A 21,149-nucleotide genomic window follows, 5' to 3' on the forward strand; every position below is an offset into this window, starting at 1 on the left:
AAGACCCAAATAGATCTATGGCTATGCAATTCCAACTGCATTTTGGAAATCCAATGTAATTGTTCTAAAAGCATAATGTTTATACAGTATTCATTTTCAAAGAATAGTTTTGAAGAATTTTTTTTAGGGGATAGATTTCAGATGTACTAACTTCCACTCTCAATCACTTTTAACATGTTTTCTTGCATCGACCAGCTCTCAGTAAAAGAAACTCAAGGTGGAATAGATTTTTCAGAGAATAAGTCAAATAAGAAAACACAAATTTCTGTTGATCAAGCTATAGGTCTTCTAGAAAAAAACCCTTAAAATGAGCATTACAACTAATATAAAATGTGACTATCAACTGATAAGGCAATAAAGACTACAGAGAAGCTCATATAGGAGCCCATATAGTAAAATGATTTCAAATATTGCTCAAAATAAATTTTTTTAGCATTTTTTAAACTTTTAATCAAACGTTTGTAATCTTTACTTTAGGAATTCTTCTAGATTCTGAAAGAAGGAAGTCAGATGCCAATCCAGGAATGTCTCCTTTAAGAGTATCTCTTATCCAGGACATGAGGTTGGATTTTTGAAATGTTAAAGATCTGTTAAAAGTTTTAATCATATTTTTAGGACAGCTAAGTTTAAAATATTTCATTTAGTTATTTAATTTCACTCTTATTATTTTGATTATATTTTATCATTTTGTATTTAGGCAAGAACCATAATTGTAAGCCAGTTTATTGAAAAGTATGTAAAGATTGAATATAAAGAATGAAATCTAAACTTCAGCTAATTTTGAAAAATGATCTCACTACAGTTTTGTTAAAATTTCTGCTCATATTAAAAGATCACTACCTCAGGATTTATTTGTTGTTAGCTTCCTTTTGGAGACAATAGCTACTTTAAATAAAATATTTGTTGAATCATTGTTGAAAAATGTAAACAATATCAAAATCAAAATATAGTTTGCTTTTAATGTAAAATACTCTAAGGCATATTTAAAATTACAGTATATTAAGCTTTTGTTATTAGGCTCAGACTCACAAATGCAGCAATTTACTTTCATCTGCTGGATCCTGTTGACAATACATGAAGATACAGTAATACCTCGTCTTACGAACTTAATTGGTTCCTGGAGGAGGTTCATAAGGCGAAAAGTTCATAAGACAAAACAATGTTGTAAAGTCAATTAATGCGTGCAAGACCCCCCCCCCCCCCGCAAAAATGGCGTTCTGCTGGGCACCGCCGCTTTGAAACAGCTGGGGGGCTTCTCGGCGTCCTCCCGAACCCGAGCGCCAAACCCAAACTTTTGCCAAACCTCCAGGTTTGGCATTTGGGAGGCTCAAACGGAGGTGGGGAATCCTAATAGGGAATTCCATGGGTGGAGCTTTGACGTCATGAAGACATCCTTCCTGGAGTCCACGTTTCGGCCGGCCACATTTCGGCCGGTCATGGAATTCTCTATTGGGATTCCCCACCTCCGTTTGAGACTCCGACCGGCCCGACAGCTCCGCAGCTCTTTTGCAAAGCTGACAGCCGGGTGACGGGGCTTCTCAGGGTCCTCCTGACCCCGAACGCTGAACCCGAACTTTTGCCGAACTTCCGGTTCGGCGTTCGGCGGCAGGTTCGTAAGACGGAAAAAGTTCAGAAGAAGAGGCAAAAAATTTCCGAACCCCGGGTTCGTATTTCGGAAAATTCGTATGATGAGGGGTTCGTATCACGAGGTACCATTGTAATATGTCTATAGTCAACTTTAGTGTTGAAATGTAGATTTTGATTTTGTATACCTTTAAGAGACTCAAGAATACAGTAATTACTAGACTAAACCAGCTCAAGGTTGACTCAGCCTTCCATCCTTCCGAGGTGGGTAAAATGAGGACCCGGATTGTTGGGGCAATATGCTGGCTCTGTTTAAAAGTGCTATTGCTAACATGTTGTAAGCCACCCTGAGTCTAAGGAGAAGGGCGGCATAAAAATCAAATAAATCAAATAGAAATAAAATAAATAAACACATACTATGACTTTATTGACTGAGTTTGGTGAGGCAGATGAATTCAAAGATCTACTAACACATAATACAAAGCTGGACTAACCAAGCAAGACAGCTTGTTAGCAGCATTTGCTCTCAGGCCATGTTGGATTTACAGGAATACACAAGACTTGTTATTACTGGATCAGTGTTACAAATTTTAAAGCAAAGGTCCCCAAACTTGGCAACTTTAAGACTTCAACTCCCCAAATTCTGGGAATTAAACTTCACAAGTCTTAAAGTTGCCAAGTTTGGGGACCCCTGCTTTAAAGCTTTAAAGAAGAAACTCTTTTTTTCTAACTTCCAGGCATGCTAGCCATGTCAGTGTGAACTTACATACTTTCTATAACATACTTTATTTCCAATATTAAAAACTTTTCTCATCATGTAGAATTACACTTCTAACTCACAGAATATTCTACCAAAAAAGCATAATCCATTTTTAGTAATATTAGCTAAATCTTAATTTTTAAGAAACAATTAAAAATTGTTTCAGGTGGGGATACCACTGCCCAAAATTCTCTGGACTATGAAGTTCAGGGGTTTGGAAGTTGGATAAACCTCTTCCAGAAAATGCATGTCACAGGTAAATTTGGGAAATCTATGTGTCACTTAAGCTTTATATATCTTTCTTAGCATGTATTTTTTGTTGTATGCATCTTTTATATTCCTTTTATTCTTATACATTTCATATTTCAAATTTATGCTAGAAGAGAAACCACATTTTCTTTATTGATACTATATTATTAATAAATCTATTTCTTTTCCTCAGTAAAAGGTTTGGCAATAATAACAGTATAATCTATTTTACTTTTCTTTCAGGCATATTCAGAATATAAGTGAGATCAAAACTGATGTTGGTAAAGCAAGAGCTTGGGTTCGGCTCTCCATGGAAAAGAAATTACTTTCCAGACATCTAAAACACCTTCTTTCTGATTATGAACTCACAAAGTACGTTGAAACAATCATTTGCTTAATGGACATGAATCGCTTTTCTTTTTTCTCCTTTTAGTCACTTATCATGCCTTATAGCTAATAATTATAATACCGTATAAATTTTATAGTTATTTTAAAAGATATTTTTCAATTAAAATATGAACTCATAAATTTAATCCAAGAATTCTATTCCATTATGAATTGGCAAGAGGAAAATAATAAACAAACAAACAAACAAACAAACAAACAAATAAATAAATAAATAAATAAATAAGGAAGGAAAGAAAGAAGGAAAGAAGGAAAGAAGGAAAGAAAGTTAAATATAGCTTACCCCAATCCATTCACTTTATCATTTAACCTTGCAATTGACCTTTTCTTCCACCATATCCATACATTATTCCTTACTTTGTCTTCTCTTCTTTAAACTTCTCACCTCTCTTCATGAGAATCTCATTAATTTTATCTAACCCTGGCTTTCTTGGTCTTCTCATTCTTTGGTCCAGTCTCCCTTCCTTTATATATTTGTTTTTCAGCTTGATGTTCCTTTTCTATATATGACTAAACAAGTTTTTCTTTCTCATGATTCAATCCACTTTTATCCACTCATTCATTCTTGATCCCATTACCATGCAAGCCTTTTATTAATCTAGTCCCACTTTCAATTTCAACTTTCTCTTGATCTATGTAATTCTCATTTTCATATCTTAAAGTAGGCAGAGCAGAGATTTAATATGCAACTCTTACTTATATATACTGCTCAAAAAAATAAAGGGAACACTCAAATAAAATAGAAACATAGAAGATTGACAACAGAAAAAGACCTCATGGTCCATCTAGTCTGCCCTTGTATTATTTCCTGTATTTTATCTTAGGATGGATATATGTTTATTCCAGGCATGTTTAAATTCAGTTACTGTGGATTTACCAACCACATCTGCCGGAAGTTTGTTCTAAGCATCTACTACTCTTTCAGTAAAATAATCTAGATAATAAAATAATAAAATAATCTAGATAATAATCTAAACACATCCTAGATCTGAATGAATGAAATATTCTCATTGAATACTTTGCTCTGTACAAAATTGAATGTGTACAGCAGCATGTGAAATTGATTGTGAATCAGTGTTGCTTCCTAAGTGGACAGTTTGATTTCACAGAAGTTTGATTTACTTGGAGTTATATTGTGTTGTTTAAGTGTTCCCTTTTTTTTTGAGCAGTGTATTTATCTGTAAATAATTTAAACAACCAATAATTATTGTACATACTTGTGTTGGTCTGTACTGAAACCTTTTCTGAGTACCGTATTTTATTTATTGTCATAGTATAATTTGCCTGTATAGTATATGACAAATGCTACCCAACCAAGCAAAATTCATACTTTCACAAAATGTACAAGCCTATTTATTTTTCATAGATCAACATATAATGGTTTTTGAAATGTTGAGAAATATTGGAAAAAAACTCTTTTTAATGTCTTTTTCCAGTTATGAAGGGAATAAAATTATTTTCTGAGATATAGCTTTACCTAAGAAAAAATATTAACTAGACTTTTTTTTTTAAATGAAAATATTCCAGAAAGGGACATACAGATTAGAGCAGAGTAGGGAAATTATGGTTAAGTTTAGAACTTGGAACCTGAAGATTCATTTATTGGCTACATTAAGCCACAAAACTTTGGCTAGCCCCTTTCAGTCCAATCTATTTCTCTGGATTGTTGATGTTAGGAAAAAATAGGAAGAGGAAGCATTAAATTTTCTACTTTGAATTCCTGAGTGAAGGCATTATTTAAATCTACTAAACAAATCTATACTAATAGTCAGTGCTTTATTCTCCCATATGTTTCAGGGAATAGATATATTTAATTGTGCTTAGCCAAGAGAGTAAATCAATCTACAACTTTCTTGTTTTATTAATTACTAATTCTAGTTTTTTTCAGTGGCAGTCTATACATCTTATGCCTTTGGTATTAATCCCATTAAATACAACAATTTTAAAATCTGAATAGAGCATTAATACAGTTGCATTGTACATTCCAAATAGTTTCTGATGCTACTAAAACTAGGATTGAAATATTTAATGGTTTAAAACTTCTCAGTATTTTATTTCTTTATCTGGATTTTTACCCTTCATATTTCTAAAATAGTTTCCATTCTTTTAAAAGAAATGTGGATCAAAATTCATATAAAGCATATATAAAATCTAAAAGACTCAAAAACAGTAATCCATTGGTTTAGTTTTTGTCAGTGCATTCTTCAGAATAAGACTTTTATTGTAATTTAAAAGTGTTTATTTTCTTTGTCAGAAAACTCTACAAGCGGTATGCTTTCCTTCGTTGTGATGATGAAAAAGAACAGTTTCTTTATCATCTCTTGTCATTCAATGCTGTAGATTACTTCTGTTTCACCAATGTTTTTACAACAATTTGTAAGTATAACTTTTTACTATTGGAAAAATTTCAAATTATTTTTTGGTTCCTAATTTTCTATAGTAAGCTTTTGTAGTTCAGATTCCGCTTTGTCAGATCCATGGAACATTATTTCATATGACTTGTATACGTATACCACTATAGAGAGCTAAATATCTTAGGGGAAAACTGCAAAGTAAAATGAAATGAAATGCAAGAAATGCAGATTCTAAAAATTATGTAAATCTTAAAATAAAAATAAGCCAATGTTTCATAAAGCAATGTTAATCCCAATACATTATTCATATTCCCATTTGGCTCATTGGGCTAATACTGGAAGTTAAAAAGTATTAAAGAAGAAGGATATTTTTACACACATGTCCTCAAAATCTTATTTAGCTTGTTCAAGATCTATAAAGATTTTGGTTACTTTGCTAAGTAAGCAATACTTTTTGAAAGAGATTTAAGAAGAGTATGTATGTATGTATTTCAAAATTTGCTAAGTTGCTCTTCAAAAATATCCCCAGCAAACTTATAACACTCTAAACCAGGGGTCACCAACCTTTGAGACCTCAGTAGAAAAGTTTCTTATTGGGCAATTTCTTACTGGGGAAGTATACATTTCAGGAGTAGCAGATTATACTGAAGAAGCTCGTAAACCTCCCCCTGCATTTATTTTTGGAGACAATTACCCAGCTATAAGTGTGTTTTCTTTTTTTACAGTGATTCCATACCATATATTGATTGTTCCTAGCAAAAAACTTGGTGGCTCAATGTTTACAGCCAACCCATGGATATGCATTTCCGGAGAATTGGGTGAAACAGGAATCCTGCAGATTCCAAGAAATATGCTGGAGATGACATTTGAGGTATCTCTCATGTTTTGTTGTTGAAAAAAAGAAAGCAACTTTCAATCAATAAGCCTTGTGCTTATTGGGATATCGACCCTTTATACATTAATATATTAGCAGGTTTATAGAATAGATTAAAGCTTTTTATAAAATTAATTTACCATGTAACAAAAAAAGTGGGAAATATGATAATTCAAAATAAAAAATTCATCATCATAAATAGTCACAGATGGTCTAATGCAGGGGGTCAAACTCAAGGCCCAGGGACTGGATCAGGCCCATAGGGTGCTTAGATCTAGCCCGCAGGGCAGCACTGAAAACAGCCTGCAAGGTCTCTGCCTGTCTGCAGCTCTCCTAAGCTCTGTTTTCACTGACAGATGATTACAGGAGGCAGTTGCAGCCTAAAACAGAATTTAGGAGCCCATTTTCGCTGGCAGAGCACTCAGGCCACCACAGACACCCCCGGCACGAGTGACATTGACCTAACCATGCCCATTCTGGCCCCCCAAGATCAAACATAACTCTGAGGTGGCCCTCAGTTAAATTGAGTTTGACACCCCTGGTCTAACAAAACAGAACTTTGAATGATTTATGGAAAATTAGTAAGGAAGGTACCTGGTGTCTCTCTAGGATTAATATTACAAAGGAAGAGGAGGGGGATGCTGCGGTCATTCCCCTTAGTGCTCCTTTGATCATGGAAATAGGTCCCTAAGCAAAAGCTCAATTTTACAATGCATGTATCATCAAAGTCTACTTGAAAGGTACAATCCTTACAGTAAGTTTATTCTCATAGAGCTTTATAAGTAATAAATTTTGATTGGACTTGGAAACTAATTGGTAGCTTGGGCAGTAAGCAGAGAACATCCTAGTACTAATTGCAAATTCTGGGTCATTTCAAAGTCAGTCTCATATAGAGCATGTTAGAGTGGTGTTCAAGACATAAATAAATGCTGCCATAACTTCATTCTCAAGAAAGGGGTGCAGCTGGCAGATTAGCCAATGTTGGACATGCAATCTCTGCCCGCGATTTTCCTTCGATGTCCTGCAGCAGCCTCAGTGGTAGGATTCAAAAATGTTTACTATCAGTTCTGTGGGTGTGACTTGGTGGGTGTGGCTTGATGGGTGTGGCTTTGGCATAGCAGGGGAAGGATACTGTAAAGTTACTGCAAAATCCCCATTTCTCCCAAATCAGCTGGGACTCAGGAGGCAGAGAATAGATGGGGGCGAGGCCAGTCAGAGGTGGCATTTACCAGTTCTCTCAACTATTCAAAATTTCCGCTACCGGTTCTCCAGAACTGGTCAGAACCTGCAGAATCCCACCTGTGAGCCATATGTTTCCAAATTGTGGACCTGTCCCTTCAGAGATTATCAACAACAATCAATTCCATCAAGAACTATTACTGAGTCATATTAGAGAAAATAGCAACTATCATATTATCTTTTTAATCCTCATTAAAATTCCAAGCTTCTTCTGACAGTATCAGCTGCCTTCTGCCCCTTGCATTTCTGTTGCTTTCTAATTGCAGAGCAAAACAGAATTGACTTTGAAACTTTAACTTAGATCTTTGTCTTCGTGCATCTCCAGTGTCTGCCTAAAGTCCAATTATGTCTTCCATCTTCTAATGTACATTAATGAAGGCATCTTGCTTTCTCTCTCTGTTTTTTTAACCCAATATATTTTATTTTTCCTAATTTTTAGTGTCAGAATTTGGGAAAACTTACTACAGTACAAATAGGACATGATAATTCTGGATTGTATGCCAAGTGGCTAGTAGAATATGTTATGGTCAGAAATGAAGTGACGGGTCACACTTACAAGTAAGGTTCCTTTCAATTTGTGCATTATACAAATAGTATTTGAATTACTGAATTCTTGAGTAAACTCATTTATAGTACAATAAATATAATGGCCTCATTTTTTATTTCTGTAACTGTTCCAAACCATAAAGATTTCATCTGGTCAGATAGGTATCATTTTGTATTCTTATTTTATGAAAATAAATTAGCTACTAACGCAGATAACCTGCAATATTGTTAAATATAATAACTTACAAATGGCATAAAATTCAGCTCTAAATAGTAATCTCATATGTACAGAAGGTATTTGGTGTTTCCTCAAGGATGTATCAATCATCATCACCAACCGAATCTGCAAATGTTGCAAGTTGATTGATTTGGAATTGTCTACTTCATGTATAATAGATAATCTTTTATCTATTATAATAACCTCCTATTAGTTTCATGTTTATGAAATGTGCACTGACTTCTGCATAAATTGGAATCTAATGGAAGAATGGAGCCTATACAGTACACATCCTGATTTTTTAAAATCAGTATTTGACAGCCTAAATTGTTCTACTATATTACTCCCCACATTCAGTCCATTCCAAATATTTGTATGCTTAAATCCACAATCTTCAACTTTTTGTTTCCAAAAGGTAGGCTATGTGTCTCTATGAGACAAAAACAGTTACATCAGAGGTGGGTAACCCAGTGAGTTTATTTGAAACTTCCATTATCCTAAACTCGCAATGTAGCAAAAAAAAATTACTCAAATTATAGTAGCGCAATTAAAAGCTTATTGCTGAGTTTGTGGTTTAAGTTAAGGATTCCTTCTTGAAATTCTCCCATCTTCTGCTTCTTCCTTTCCCCCTAAAAGAGCTGGGGGGGGGGGGGGATCAGGTTTTCCTCTTCCAGTGGAAACATTGCATCATCAAATAGCTTTCAGTGATCTTTCAAAAACTCAAGATGGTCAGTAGTAGCCCTCAATACCCCAAGAATTGTCTATTCTCAAGTGCATGAACAAATTATGCTGGCTGTATTATGCAGTAACTGGAAATATTTACAATAGAGCACACACCTTAGAAAGGAAAACCAAGTGTGTTGTGTGCTGTCTTTTTAAAAGTACAATATAAGCACAATGACCATACAGTACTTTTTTTTCCTTTATTTTTCCCCCCAGGTTTCCATGTGGAAGATGGCTTGGAAAAGGTGTAGATGATGGCAGCTTAGAAAGGGTCCTAGTGGGTGAATTGCTGACATCTCATTCTGAGATCGATGAAAGACAGTGCAGAACCCCCCCATTGCAGCAATCCCCCAGCATGATCAGAAGATTTGTCACAATATCACCTAACAACAAGCCAAGTAAGCTGAACAGATTGTAGTTAATTCCACTCATAGTGTCTATGGAGATTCTCAGTCTTCAAAGAAAAACTAGAAAGTCCGGTTGCCTCTTGAAAAAAGCACCTTTGGGTTCCACTCACAGTATTCTCTACTGATGGAATGAGCTACCTGAAAAATGGCATAGAACAGGGGTCCCCAACCTTTCAGACCTCATGGACCACTAAATTCTTAATTTTAAATTCCGCGGACCAATAATATGATCTGTTTATTATAGAACTATTATTTGTGGTATTCTGCTCTGTAACTTTTAAAAATTACAGTTTATACACAAATTTAAAAGTTATATAAAAGAGAGAGAATATGTTCTCCATTCTTATTTTTAAAAGAACTTGACTTACCTGTGTATAAACTAGACATTGGATTAGATATTTTTAACTATATATATATATACTTCCTTTTGCACAGAGTTAAATACAGGTCAAATACAAGAATCTATTGGTGAAGCAGTAAATGGAATTGTCAAACATTTCCACAAGCCAGAGAAAGAGGTAAGTTTACTATACATGGCAATAAAAACCATATTGTGGAAAGAGAGAATTTTGGAATTTGATTTGTGTGAATCTGGATCAGCAATAGAAACATAGAAACATAGAAGTCTGACGGCAGAAAAAGACCTCATGGTCCATCTAGTCCAGAGGTCCCCAACCGCCGGTCCACGGACCGGGACCGGGCCGTTGGGGTTTTCCAGCCGGTCCGCGGCGCCGCTGCCCTCCCGGCAGAGGACATTATGCAGGACAGGGTGGGGCGTCGGCAGGGCGGGGAGAATCAGGAGGCTCCTTTGGCGGCTGGGGGCTGCCTGGCTTTGTGATTTTGGCTGGGGGGGAGTTAGGAAGGTCCTACTTCTCCTCCCCCCCCCCAGCCAAAAACTCAAAGCCTATCTGCTGGATACGGGCGATGAGCGGGACGAGCGGCGCCGAAGCCGGTGGCTGTGGCAGCTGCTGCAAGAGGCTTCCGCGCCGCTCTGTCCCACTCATCGCCCGTATCCAGCAGATAGGCTTTGAGTTTTTGGCTGGGGGGGGGACTTAGGAAGGTCCTACTTCTCCCCCCCCCCAGCCAAAAACTCAAAGCCTATCTGCTGGATACGGGCGATGAGCGGGACGAGCGGCGCCGAAGCCGGTGGCTGTGGCAGCTGCTGCAAGAGGCTTCCGCGCCGCTCTGTCCCACTCATCGCCCGTATCCAGCAGATAGGCTTTGAATTTTTGGCTGGGGGGGGGAGAAGTAGGACCTTCCTAACTCCCCCCAGCCAAAATCACAAAGCCAGGCAGCCCCCAGCCGCGAGGTGCCCCCTCCCCTTCCCTTTCACACGCAGCTTCGGGCCCCCTGAGCGTGTGCAGAGCGCCCCCAGCGCCGCCCCAGCCGAGAAACCCCTGCCCCCCTTTTTCCCGACCGGACGGAGCCCGCCGGGGGGGTCCCACGCGGGGCGCCCCCTCCCCTCCCATGGAGCCCTGGCCTGTTTGGTGCCCGCTGGCCGGGCAATGGCCTCCCTCCCTCCCTGCCTCGTGTTTGCAGAGCTCCGCCGGGCAAAGTTCGGACGCCTTCCGGGCGCACGCACACATCCACACCTCCACCCCCCCGGGAGGAATTTGCCCCCTGCCCAGAATTGGCCAGCCCAGCAACGCTGCCCTGCTCCCTTTGGAGGTGCGGAGAGGGCGGGGAGAGGAATTTAACCCCGAAAGTGGCTGGGGTTGCGCAGAAATTCCCCCAACCTTCGCTGGTTTCGGGCCAGGGAAGAGGGGGCCGTGTTTACCTGGCTGATTCGGGGATGAGAGACCACCAGGAGCTCCGCAAGGCTGCGTGACTTGGATTGGGAAGTCTGAAAAAGACCCCCAGGATGGGTGAGTGGAGGGAGAGGAAGAAAGAGAGAGGGAGAGAGGGGGGAGAAAGAGAGAGAAAGAGATAGCAAGAGAGGGAGAGAGAGAAAGAGATAGGGAGAGAGGGGGGAGAGAAAGAGATAGCAAGAGAGGGAGAGAGAGAAAGAGAGAGGGAGAGAGGGGGGAGAGAGAGAAAGAGAGGGAGAGGGAGAAAGAGAGAGGGAGAGAGGGGGGAGAAAGAGATAGCAAGAGAGGGAGAGAGAGAAAGAGAGGGAGACAGGGGAGAGAGAGAGAGAAAGAGAGGGAGAGGGAGAAAGAGAGACGGAGAGAGGGGGGAGAGAGAGAAAGAGAGGGAGAAAGAGAGAGGGAGAGGGGGGAGAAAGAGAGAGAGGGAGAGAGAAAGGGAGAGGGGGGGAGAGATAGCAAGAGAGGGAGAGAGGGAAAGAGGGGGGAGAGAGGGGGGAGAGAAAGAGAGAGGGAGAGAGAGAGAGGAGATAAAGGAAGAGGAGAGATAGAAAGGAAAAGAGAGAGAAAGAAAGAGGGATAGAAAGAGAGTGAGAGATGCTCAGTGAGCCTTTCTTTGAAGTTGCCTTTCTTTCTTTCTTTCTTTCTTTCTTTCTCTCTTTCTTTTGCTCTCTTGCTCTCTTGCTATTTCATTCTTTTTTCTCTCTCTTGCTTTCTTTCTTTCTCTTGCTTTCTCTCCTTCCTTCCCTCCTTCCATTTCTTTCATTCCCCCTCTCTATTTTTATTTCTCTTTCATTCTCTTGCTTTCTTTCTTGCTTTCTTTCTTGCTCTTTTTCTTTCTCTCTTTTACCTTCCCTTCCACTATTTCTTCTTTTCTTTCTCCTTCCTACCTTCTTCCCTCCCTCCCTTCCTTCAGTCTTTCCTCTCTTACTCACCCCTTTCATAAGTTTCCTTGCTTCCTTCCTCTGTTCCTGTCCCTTCCCCCTTTCTTTCTTTCTTTCTTTCTTTCTTTCTTTCTTTCTTTCTTTCCTTCCTTTCCTCCCTCCATTTCTTGCTTTCCTTTTCCTTCCTCCCTTCTTTCCTCCCTCATTCCCTTCTTTCACTCCTTCCTCTCTTACTCTCCCCTTTCACCCCTCCCCAAAGAAGGTAAATTTCATACATAATTGGTATGTCGCAAAATAAAGTAGTTTTAAAATGGCGGGGAGGGGGGCCCCCAGACACTTAGGCTGTATGGGGTCCCAAAATTCCTGATGGCGGCCCTGGCTCCACCCCTCCATAACCCCACCCCCATATGACCAAAGCGCCCCCCCCCCACCGGGCCATGGAAAACTGGTCTAGCTTAAAGCCGGTCCCTGGTGCAAAAAAGGTTGGGGACCTCTGATCTAGTCTGCCCTTATACTATTTTCTGTATTTTATCTTAGGATGGATATATGTTTATCCCAAGCATGTTTAAATTCAGTTACTGTGGATTTATCTACCACGTCTGCTGGAAGTTTGTTCCAAGGATCTACTACTCTTTCAGTAAAATAATATTTTCTCATGTTGCTTTTGATCTTTCCCCCAACTAACTTCAGATTGTGTCCCCTTGTTCTTGTGTTCACTTTCCTATTAAAAACACTTCCCTCCTGGACCTTATTTAACCCTTTAATATATTAAAATGTTTCGATCATGTCCCCCCTTTTCCTTCTGTCCTCCAGACTATATTGAGTTCAATACTTTCCTTCATTTTCATATCCAGGGTACTTTTTCATCTGAGATTTTTTACTAGTTTCCCTATTTTGTAGTAGTAGACATACCTGTAGTGCTTCACTCTTTGCAGGTCTGGCCTTTCAGGCAAAACAGGAAACATGACCAAATGAACTAATTCTATTTTATTGTAAAGTTACATTAACAGAATCTGACAGGTTCAAGTACAAATTCCTGCCATCTCTTTTACAATCCGAGAAGCTAGGGAGAATTCCTTTTGAGCTGCTTGCTCTGCCCCCTTTCCAGTTGCAGGTTATATCCTCTCATATTTGAGCATTCCTTAGGCAACATTTCTTCTCTTGTCTCCCAAGATGTTTCCTACGTACTATTACAGATACCCAGTAGCAAACAGAAACTGTCCACTATTCTCCCTGCAGTTTCAATTGCCTGCTAGTGTTCTGCCTATTTTGTCCTTTCTTTACGTCGTACGGCAGGGGTCCCCAACCACCAGTCCATGCACCGGCACCGGTCTGCAGCATGTCCACGTTTCCTGGTGCTCCAAAAGTTGGGGGCCACTGTCGTATGATAAAGGTTTATGCTTGTCTTGCTGATGCAACCTGGGGGTCTCCATTTATATCAGTAAAAAGGCTGTTGTTATATATAAGTTATATATTGTCTATCCTTGTTCTATTGTGTTACTCATTCAGTACCTCTCATTTTGCTACCTTTTAAGTAAATATAATATAGTAGGTGGAATCAACATGAAATATATAGGTAGCTTATCGCAAATGTGTAGAGTGTTCAGTTAGTTATCACAGGCTATAGTGGTTGATGGTTAGACAGATATATAAATAACTTAAAATATGTTTGATTTTCCATTGGCAGAGAGGAAGTTTAACACTTTTGCTTTGTGGAGAAGGTGGACTTGTTTCAGCTCTAGAGCAAGTGTTTCAGCATGGATTTAAATCTCCTAGGCTCTTCAAAAATGTTTTTATTTGGGATTTTCTAGGTAAGTATAGAACACTTGTTTGGAAATATAATCCTATAATATCTATTTTGTCTTCTTAAATGAGCCTCAGATGTAACTTGAATTATTGGTTATTGCAGTAAATACTGTTTAGTACTAGAATCTTTTAACACCCATTCTTAATATAAGAAAATTAAATGAAGCAGTTATTCTAGATAATATTTGAAGAAACAAGGCAATATGGAAGAAAGTACTCAAATAATATTTGGTACTAAGAGCACTAAGCGAAAATATGAGTGCCATTTTATCAGGTGCCTTAAATTTGAAAGTGTAGTGATATTTGCTTTTTTATCTATTATATACATTCTCTACTTTCTAATTATAAAAAAGTTTAAAACAATGGTATACTATAGGTAGGTCTTGGCTTACATTTTAAAACTGTTCAAAGTTACAATGACTTGTGACCGTTTTTAACCTGGACAGTCGTTGCAGTATTCCCATAGTCACATGATAAAAATTCAGACACTTAGCAATTGACTCATATTTATGACAGTTGCAGTGTCCTGGGGTCATGTGATCCCCTTTGGTGATCTTCTGACAAACATATTCAATGAGGAAGCCAGATTCACTTAACAGTCATGTCGCTACCTTAACAACTGCAGCAATTCACTTAACAGTTGTAGCAAGAAAGATCATAAAATGGGGCAAAATTCACGTAACAAATGTCTGTTAGCATCAGAAACTTTGAGCTCAGTTATAGTTCTAAGTCAAGGACTATCTGTACTTCATAGATATTAGGTGATAAGAGTAAAATGGTATATTAGATATTATGGGATATTAGAAACACAGAAATAATTCAGTTACAAACTTACATGGTTAGATGATCATTTTTTGTTGTTTTATGTCTACCTTCAGAAAAAGCACAAGGATTTTATGAAGCTCTTGATCAGAATGAACTGGTCCCAGAAGAAAACTGGCAGAAAAGGGCGAGGAGTTTTTGTCGCTTTGTAACAGCCATCAACAACACTCCTAGAAACATTGGGAAAGATGGCAAATTTCAGATGTTAGTTTGCCTTGGAGCTAGGTATGACTCTATGGCTATTGCTTTGTCTGTTGTAAGCTGCATAGCTATGCCCTAAAATTATTTTTACCCAAAGATAAACCTCTTCTTGCTCATTCCAGTTCTATGTCTTAGAAGTCTTAATATTCAGAGGAGGAATTTTTTTCAGCCACATCCCATATTTCATTTTAATTTTTTTATTTATGGGGATAAGAGTTCCAAAAACTGAAGAAAATTTCTATGAGAATATTATATATACTTTTAAAGAAAGTTGTTTCTGCTTAAAATAGTTAAACGCAATACATGTTAAAGGAACCAAACATTTTTGAATTTCATTTTATTGTCTTCAGAATTTTGGTTGGAACCCTGAAGGTCTCAAACAAGGTATCATCATGAAGTCTGCAAATTGCTTTCACCATGCAATTGCTTTCTATTAAAGCTATGATTGCTGACATTTGGGACTTGTGAGAGTAAAAATGTGGAGGACTTCATGTTAGCTGGTCCATAGCTAGGTGGTAGATATGTGATTGCTAAATTTGAGTTAAGAAGGAGTGATAATACAGGAATAGTTTTTTTTCTTGCAAAAGGTGGTTATATTTAATGCTTGTTTTCAATCTCTAAAACTTTCTCTAACAGAGATCATCTCTTACATCATTGGATTGCTCTGTTGGCAGATTGCCCCATTACTGCTCAGATGTATGAGGATACAGCATTGATAAAAGATCACACCCTTGTGAATTCTTTGATCCGTGTGTTGCAAACATTACAGGAGTTCAATATCACACTGGAAACATCCCTTGTCAAAGGAATTGACATCTGATTTTGCCTCATGCAACAAACATTGTTTTAAAAAAGCAACAAGGAACAAACTATTGTTAGTATGCAATGATTATATCTGCTAATACATCGCATCCAAAATATTCATGTGACTCAATGCAACTCTTCTGGAATGAAGATCCAAATGGTGTGCAAAAATATAACAAAAACTGTACATCCAGTGTGTAAAAGGAAAAAGGATACTTATAAATTACTTTTACAGTTTATTTGCTGATTTGCTTTTACACGCTTTCATGTGAAAGAGTTAGATGAGTATTGTGCAGCTTATTTTAAAGCTGTAATATTTCTTTGCCATAGATAATGGTGCAGTGAGAAGCTCTTAGCATTCTCTCGACTTGCCTTCAGACTGTATCCTGAAAAAATGTAATTAACACATTCCAATTTCTGCTAAGAGTCACTAAGCAATTAAAATTAATATTTTATTACATGTTACACCATTTAGCATTTCCATGTTGAGTCACTGCTGTGCTGCAAGAAACTTAGAAATGTAAATGTTTTTAATAGGCTCAAAGCACTGAATTCATTAGCAATGTTTCTTTTTTTTAATCAGTATTATTTTTAGCAGATTTTTCAGGAGTAAAACATGCAGATAGATGTTCAGAAATCAGTAGTATTTTTTCATACATGAAATTGCACAGAGAAAATTATAAGTGTGTTTTAACTGGCATTTATTTATTTAACTTTTTCATCATGGTTTGGTCTTTGTCTTTAAAAAAAAATGCTATATACTTGAGTGCAGTCCCCTTAAGACAGAAGCTCCAAAATAAGTATCTGCAGAAAAATATGTCTCAGCATGGACATGCCTTTCAAATTCAATCAGTTTATATATAATGATATTTCAGAACCTAAAATACAAATGTGATTATTTTAAGGTCGCATATCCCCTACGTAATATAATAATGTGGCACTTGTTGAAATAGCATATAAATATGCAGAGTCACACAGAAAAAAAATTACACTTGGTTAATATGATACTGGCACAATTTTATTACAGCATTATAAGCACATCTTTTGGTCAAACATTTGGGATGAGTATGAGTGAGGTCAGTATTACTGTGACTTGCTTATGCTGTTACTCAACCTATTAACATGTAAAGGTTTTCAAATCTTGCTTAACCCAACTTCATAGGCAGAAGACTACAAACATTTTATTTTCAAATGCTGATTGTCATGTTCTAATTTTGCTTTGTTAAATGCAAGATTTCTTGGATACCTGTGAACATTGTGTAAAAATATTAGCCTATTCTAATAACGTTCAGCTGTGGATTCTTATAAATAGTAAAATTCCAATCAAGAAAAAATCTAGTGAATGCCTAGAAACAACTGTTATTATTAGCTGAGAATTTAAAATCCTTAGAAAATGCATACCTAATAGAGATAATACATAAGAGAAGGGTTGAAATCTCTGTACTGTAGTAGGAGGGCTTTTCTGTATGAACACTAGGCTTTAACATATGGAGCTGTGAAAAAGGAGTCTTCAGTGTCAGTTTACTCAAGTAACATTAGTCTTAATTCCTACATTTTGTGGTCATTTTTTCCAGTAACTTAAAGTACAGCACATATATTAAATTTTACTATTTTTACTTACCTTGTGTTTTTCATTATTATCTTGATAAGTGTTCATTATTGCCTTCTTTCCTTTCATTTTTAATCTAATTATTCTTATCCTAAGAGGAATATGCTTCACTCTCAAAGGAGCACAATTAGGTTTATTTTATTTGTTGTGTATTGATCTATACTGAAATCTCTCCCTGTATTCATCTAAATATATTCTTTTCCACCAAAATTGTAACTGCACACAAAACTTGTCAAGATAAGAGCACCTGTTACATATTCTTTTAGGCACTTTCTTTTGAAATGCCAATTTCCTTAAACTTTTTTGTATAAATTGTCTTCTGATGGATAACAACTTCAACTTAATAGAAGATTTATACAATAATAGCTAATGCAGGGCTTGACTAAAGAATTGTATGAATGTATATCACACTTGGCTTAATTACAATTATCACCAGCATCTATACCAGGGGTCTTCAAACTGACCTCTGCTCTATACAGAGAAAATAATGGGAAGTTGTATTATCTTCATTTTTGTTTGCATTATGCAAGGATGCAAACATCATTCTCTTACTGTTGAAAGATTCTTGGTGCTGTCCTATGACATTTTAAGCATATGTGAATTTAAAATTTCTTCCTATTGCACACAAGAAACTCCTATTTTAGGTAGTTCCTGGGCTTAACAGGCAGTGAGACAAATTAATTCTGGTAAAAGAACCTGAAGCAATACATTCATCAGGGATGATTTATTTAAGAACCATGTTACTGGTTCTATGAACATCAACTATAGATTTTTAATCTTTCAATATCCACCATACCTCCCATAATCTTGCAGTACATGACAGGCTTCTTTAATCTTAGGGCATATATGATGATACATTTAGGAAAGTATTTTATTGTGTGCAATAGCATTTATGAATACACAAGAAATAAAGGTCCAACTGCATCTAGGATATCACTTTCTCATAAATTCCTCCTTTTAAGCTGTATGATTCAAACATTTCTGTGCGTATAAAAGAATAACAAAGACTGCATTTTATTTAATTGATAGGCAACTCTACCATTTGTCATCAAAATTAAAATTAATCACAAGGTATAACTTTTTCCATTTACTAACAAGTCAGTTGCAGCCCATTCCTTTCAATGGAATTTTCTTCTATACCAGCACATAAACTTTTAAAGTGTGTTTCTATCTAGAGGAGAAATACTTTTCCACTGTGAAGAATTTAAGTTTCAGACAAGTACTTCAGAACTTTGTGTTTCTGCATTGTAAATTCCCAACAATTATAGACAATGCATCTATGTTAATCTCTACAAGAATGAACTTCTAAGTCTTTTAGAATTCTCATTGTCATAGTTAAAAGTATATTTGGAAACATGAAAAAATATTGAAAATTACATGGTTTTAATTTTCATTTTGGAGTTCCTTTTATACTTAGGGTTCTTTACATTCCTCAAAATGTAGCTGTAATTTTAATAAAATGTGAAGAATTTTGGCACATTTTAGTCATTTTTTTATAGAACAGAAACTGCAAGTATTTTATTCCTTTTCTAATTGTAATTTGTATTTTTAAACAATGTATAGCTATAGCTTACTTGAACTGCAATAAAGGTTTTTTTTAATATGATAAAGGAGATGAATTTAATATGCCATCTGTGGTAATTATTTATCCTAATTGGCTTGAATTATGTAGAGGTATATTATCATACATCAATACTGCTTACATGCAACAAGTTCTGCTAAAAAAACCCTTGTTTTTGAAAAAAATCACACATTCATTCATAAGTTGCCATTTCAGAACTTCATTTTCCACAGGATTTGTTTTGTGATGAGGATGCAAACCATGCAGATTCAAATTCAATATCTAATCTGCAATTTTTTAAGAGAATGAAACTGAAGTTTTAAACCAATCTGGAGCCCTTTCCTTCTTGCACCTAATCATTGCAGAAATATTCTCTAGTAACACTTTTTCTGCTTTGTCAATTTTCCTTCTTTATGTCCCCAGCTCTGTAGTGAGGCAGCATCTTCATCAGTTACAACTGAAGAACAAGAAGCTCATCCGATGAGAAAGAAAACATTTTCAAGGGAAAAAACCTAAGAAAGTCTAGTTGCCTTTTGAAAAGCACCCTTGGGATAACTGCAGCAGTTTTAATGCTATATTCTTCATAGAAACATAGAAGTCTGACGGCAGAAAAAGACCTCCTGGTCCATCTAGTCTGCCCTTATACTATTTTCTGTATTTTATCTTAGGATGGATATATGTTTATCCCAGGCATGTTTAAATTCAGTTACTGTGGATTTATCTACCACGTCTGCTGGAAGTTTGTTCCAAGGATCTACTACTCTTTCAGTAAAATAATATTTTCTCACGTTGCTTTTGATCTTTCCCCCAACTAACTTCAGATTGTGTCCCCTTGTTCTTGTGTTCACTTTCCTTTTAAAAACACTCCCCTCCTGGACCTTATTTAACCCTTTAATGTATTTAAATGTTTCGATCATGTCCCCCCTTTTCCTTCTGTCCTCCAGACTATACAGATTGAGTTCATTAAGTCTTTCCTGATACGTTTTATGCTTAAGACCTTCCACCATTCTTGTAGCCCGTCTTTGGACCCGTTCAATTTTGTCTATATCTTTTTGTAGGTGAGGTCTTTAGAACTGAACACAGTATTCCAAATGTGGTCTCACCAGCATTCTATATAGCGGGATCATAATCTCCCTCTTCCTGCTTGTTATACCTCTAGCTATGCAGCCAAGCATCCTACTTGCTTTCCCTACTGCCTGACTGCACTGTTCACCCATTTTGAGACTGTCAGAAATCACTACCCCTAAATCCTTTTTTTCTGTAGTATTTGCTAACACAGAACTGCCATTACAATACTCAGATTGAGGATTCCTTTTCCCCAAGTGCATTATTTTACATTTGGAAACATTAAACTGCAGTTTCCATTGCTTTGACCATTTATCTAGTAAAGCTAAATCATTTACCATATTACAGACCCCTCCAGGAATATCAACCCTATTGCACACTTTAGAGTCATCGGCAAATAGGCAAACCTTCCCTACCAAACCTTCCCCTATGTCACTCACAAACATATTAAAAATAATAGGACCCAGAACAGACCCTTGTGGCACACCGCTTGTAACCTGACTCTGCTCAGAATACTCGCCGTTAACAATAACTATCTGATGTCTACGCTTCAGCCAGCTGCAAATCCATTGAACTATCCAGGGATTAAGTCCAATCTTCACTAATTTATCTATCAGCTCTTTATGTGGAACCGTATCAAAGGCTTTGCTGAAGTCCAGGTAGGCAATATCCACGGCACCACCTTCATCCAACACCTTTGTGACATAGTCAAAGAAATCAATGAGATTAGTCTGACATGATTTGCCTTCAGTAAAGCCATGCTGATTTGGGTCCAATAACTTATTGTTTTTTAGGTGCTGATTTATCCTCTTTTTGAGTAGAGTCTCCATAATTTTAACTACCACTGATGTCAAGCTAACTGGCCTGTAGTTACCAGCTTCATCTTATTTCAACCCTGTCCAAGGACATTCTCAAAGGTGTATAATAGGCTTTGTCACCTATTTCCTTGGATATGAAATGGCCAGTTGGGACTGGGAAAGGAACCAGCAGACACAGGAAAAAGATTGGCAACAAATGTTATATAATAGGCTTTTCTATTGATTCAAAAGTTAAGTGGATAATTGGGAAAGCTCTACAACTCTTTTCTTTTTAAAGGAAATACAATATTTTCTTTTATCTTCAATACACTAATCAGTGTATTGCATAAATTTACATGTGACAATACAGTATTCAGTACTGTATTGAGCACTGTATTCAGTACAGTACTTTAAAAATATCTGAATTGTTTTTTTAA

At 37.0% G+C, this 21,149-nt stretch overlaps 1 protein-coding gene across 2 annotated transcripts in view; it reads left to right on the forward strand.

Moving 5' to 3' along the window:
* The window catches only part of DENND5A (DENN domain containing 5A), a 70,186-nt gene extending 52,886 nt beyond the window's left edge, over positions 1-17,300 (forward strand). For both annotated transcript variants that reach the window (XM_070763429.1, XM_070763419.1), the window contains 10 exons: positions 478-562; positions 2,837-2,965; positions 5,253-5,374; positions 6,078-6,223; positions 7,905-8,023; positions 9,168-9,349; positions 9,794-9,876; positions 13,735-13,858; positions 14,732-14,900; positions 15,513-17,300. In XM_070763429.1, the coding sequence (XP_070619530.1) occupies positions 478-562; positions 2,837-2,965; positions 5,253-5,374; positions 6,078-6,223; positions 7,905-8,023; positions 9,168-9,349; positions 9,794-9,876; positions 13,735-13,858; positions 14,732-14,900; positions 15,513-15,696 (1,343 nt within the window). In that variant the 3' untranslated portion in view covers positions 15,697-17,300. The remainder of the gene's footprint in view (positions 1-477; positions 563-2,836; positions 2,966-5,252; positions 5,375-6,077; positions 6,224-7,904; positions 8,024-9,167; positions 9,350-9,793; positions 9,877-13,734; positions 13,859-14,731; positions 14,901-15,512) is intronic.
* The last annotated feature ends 3,849 nt before the right edge of the window (positions 17,301-21,149 follow it).

The sequence above is a fragment of the Erythrolamprus reginae genome, chromosome 1 (assembly GCF_031021105.1).
Source record: "Erythrolamprus reginae isolate rEryReg1 chromosome 1, rEryReg1.hap1, whole genome shotgun sequence".
NCBI lineage: Eukaryota > Metazoa > Chordata > Lepidosauria > Squamata > Dipsadidae > Erythrolamprus > Erythrolamprus reginae.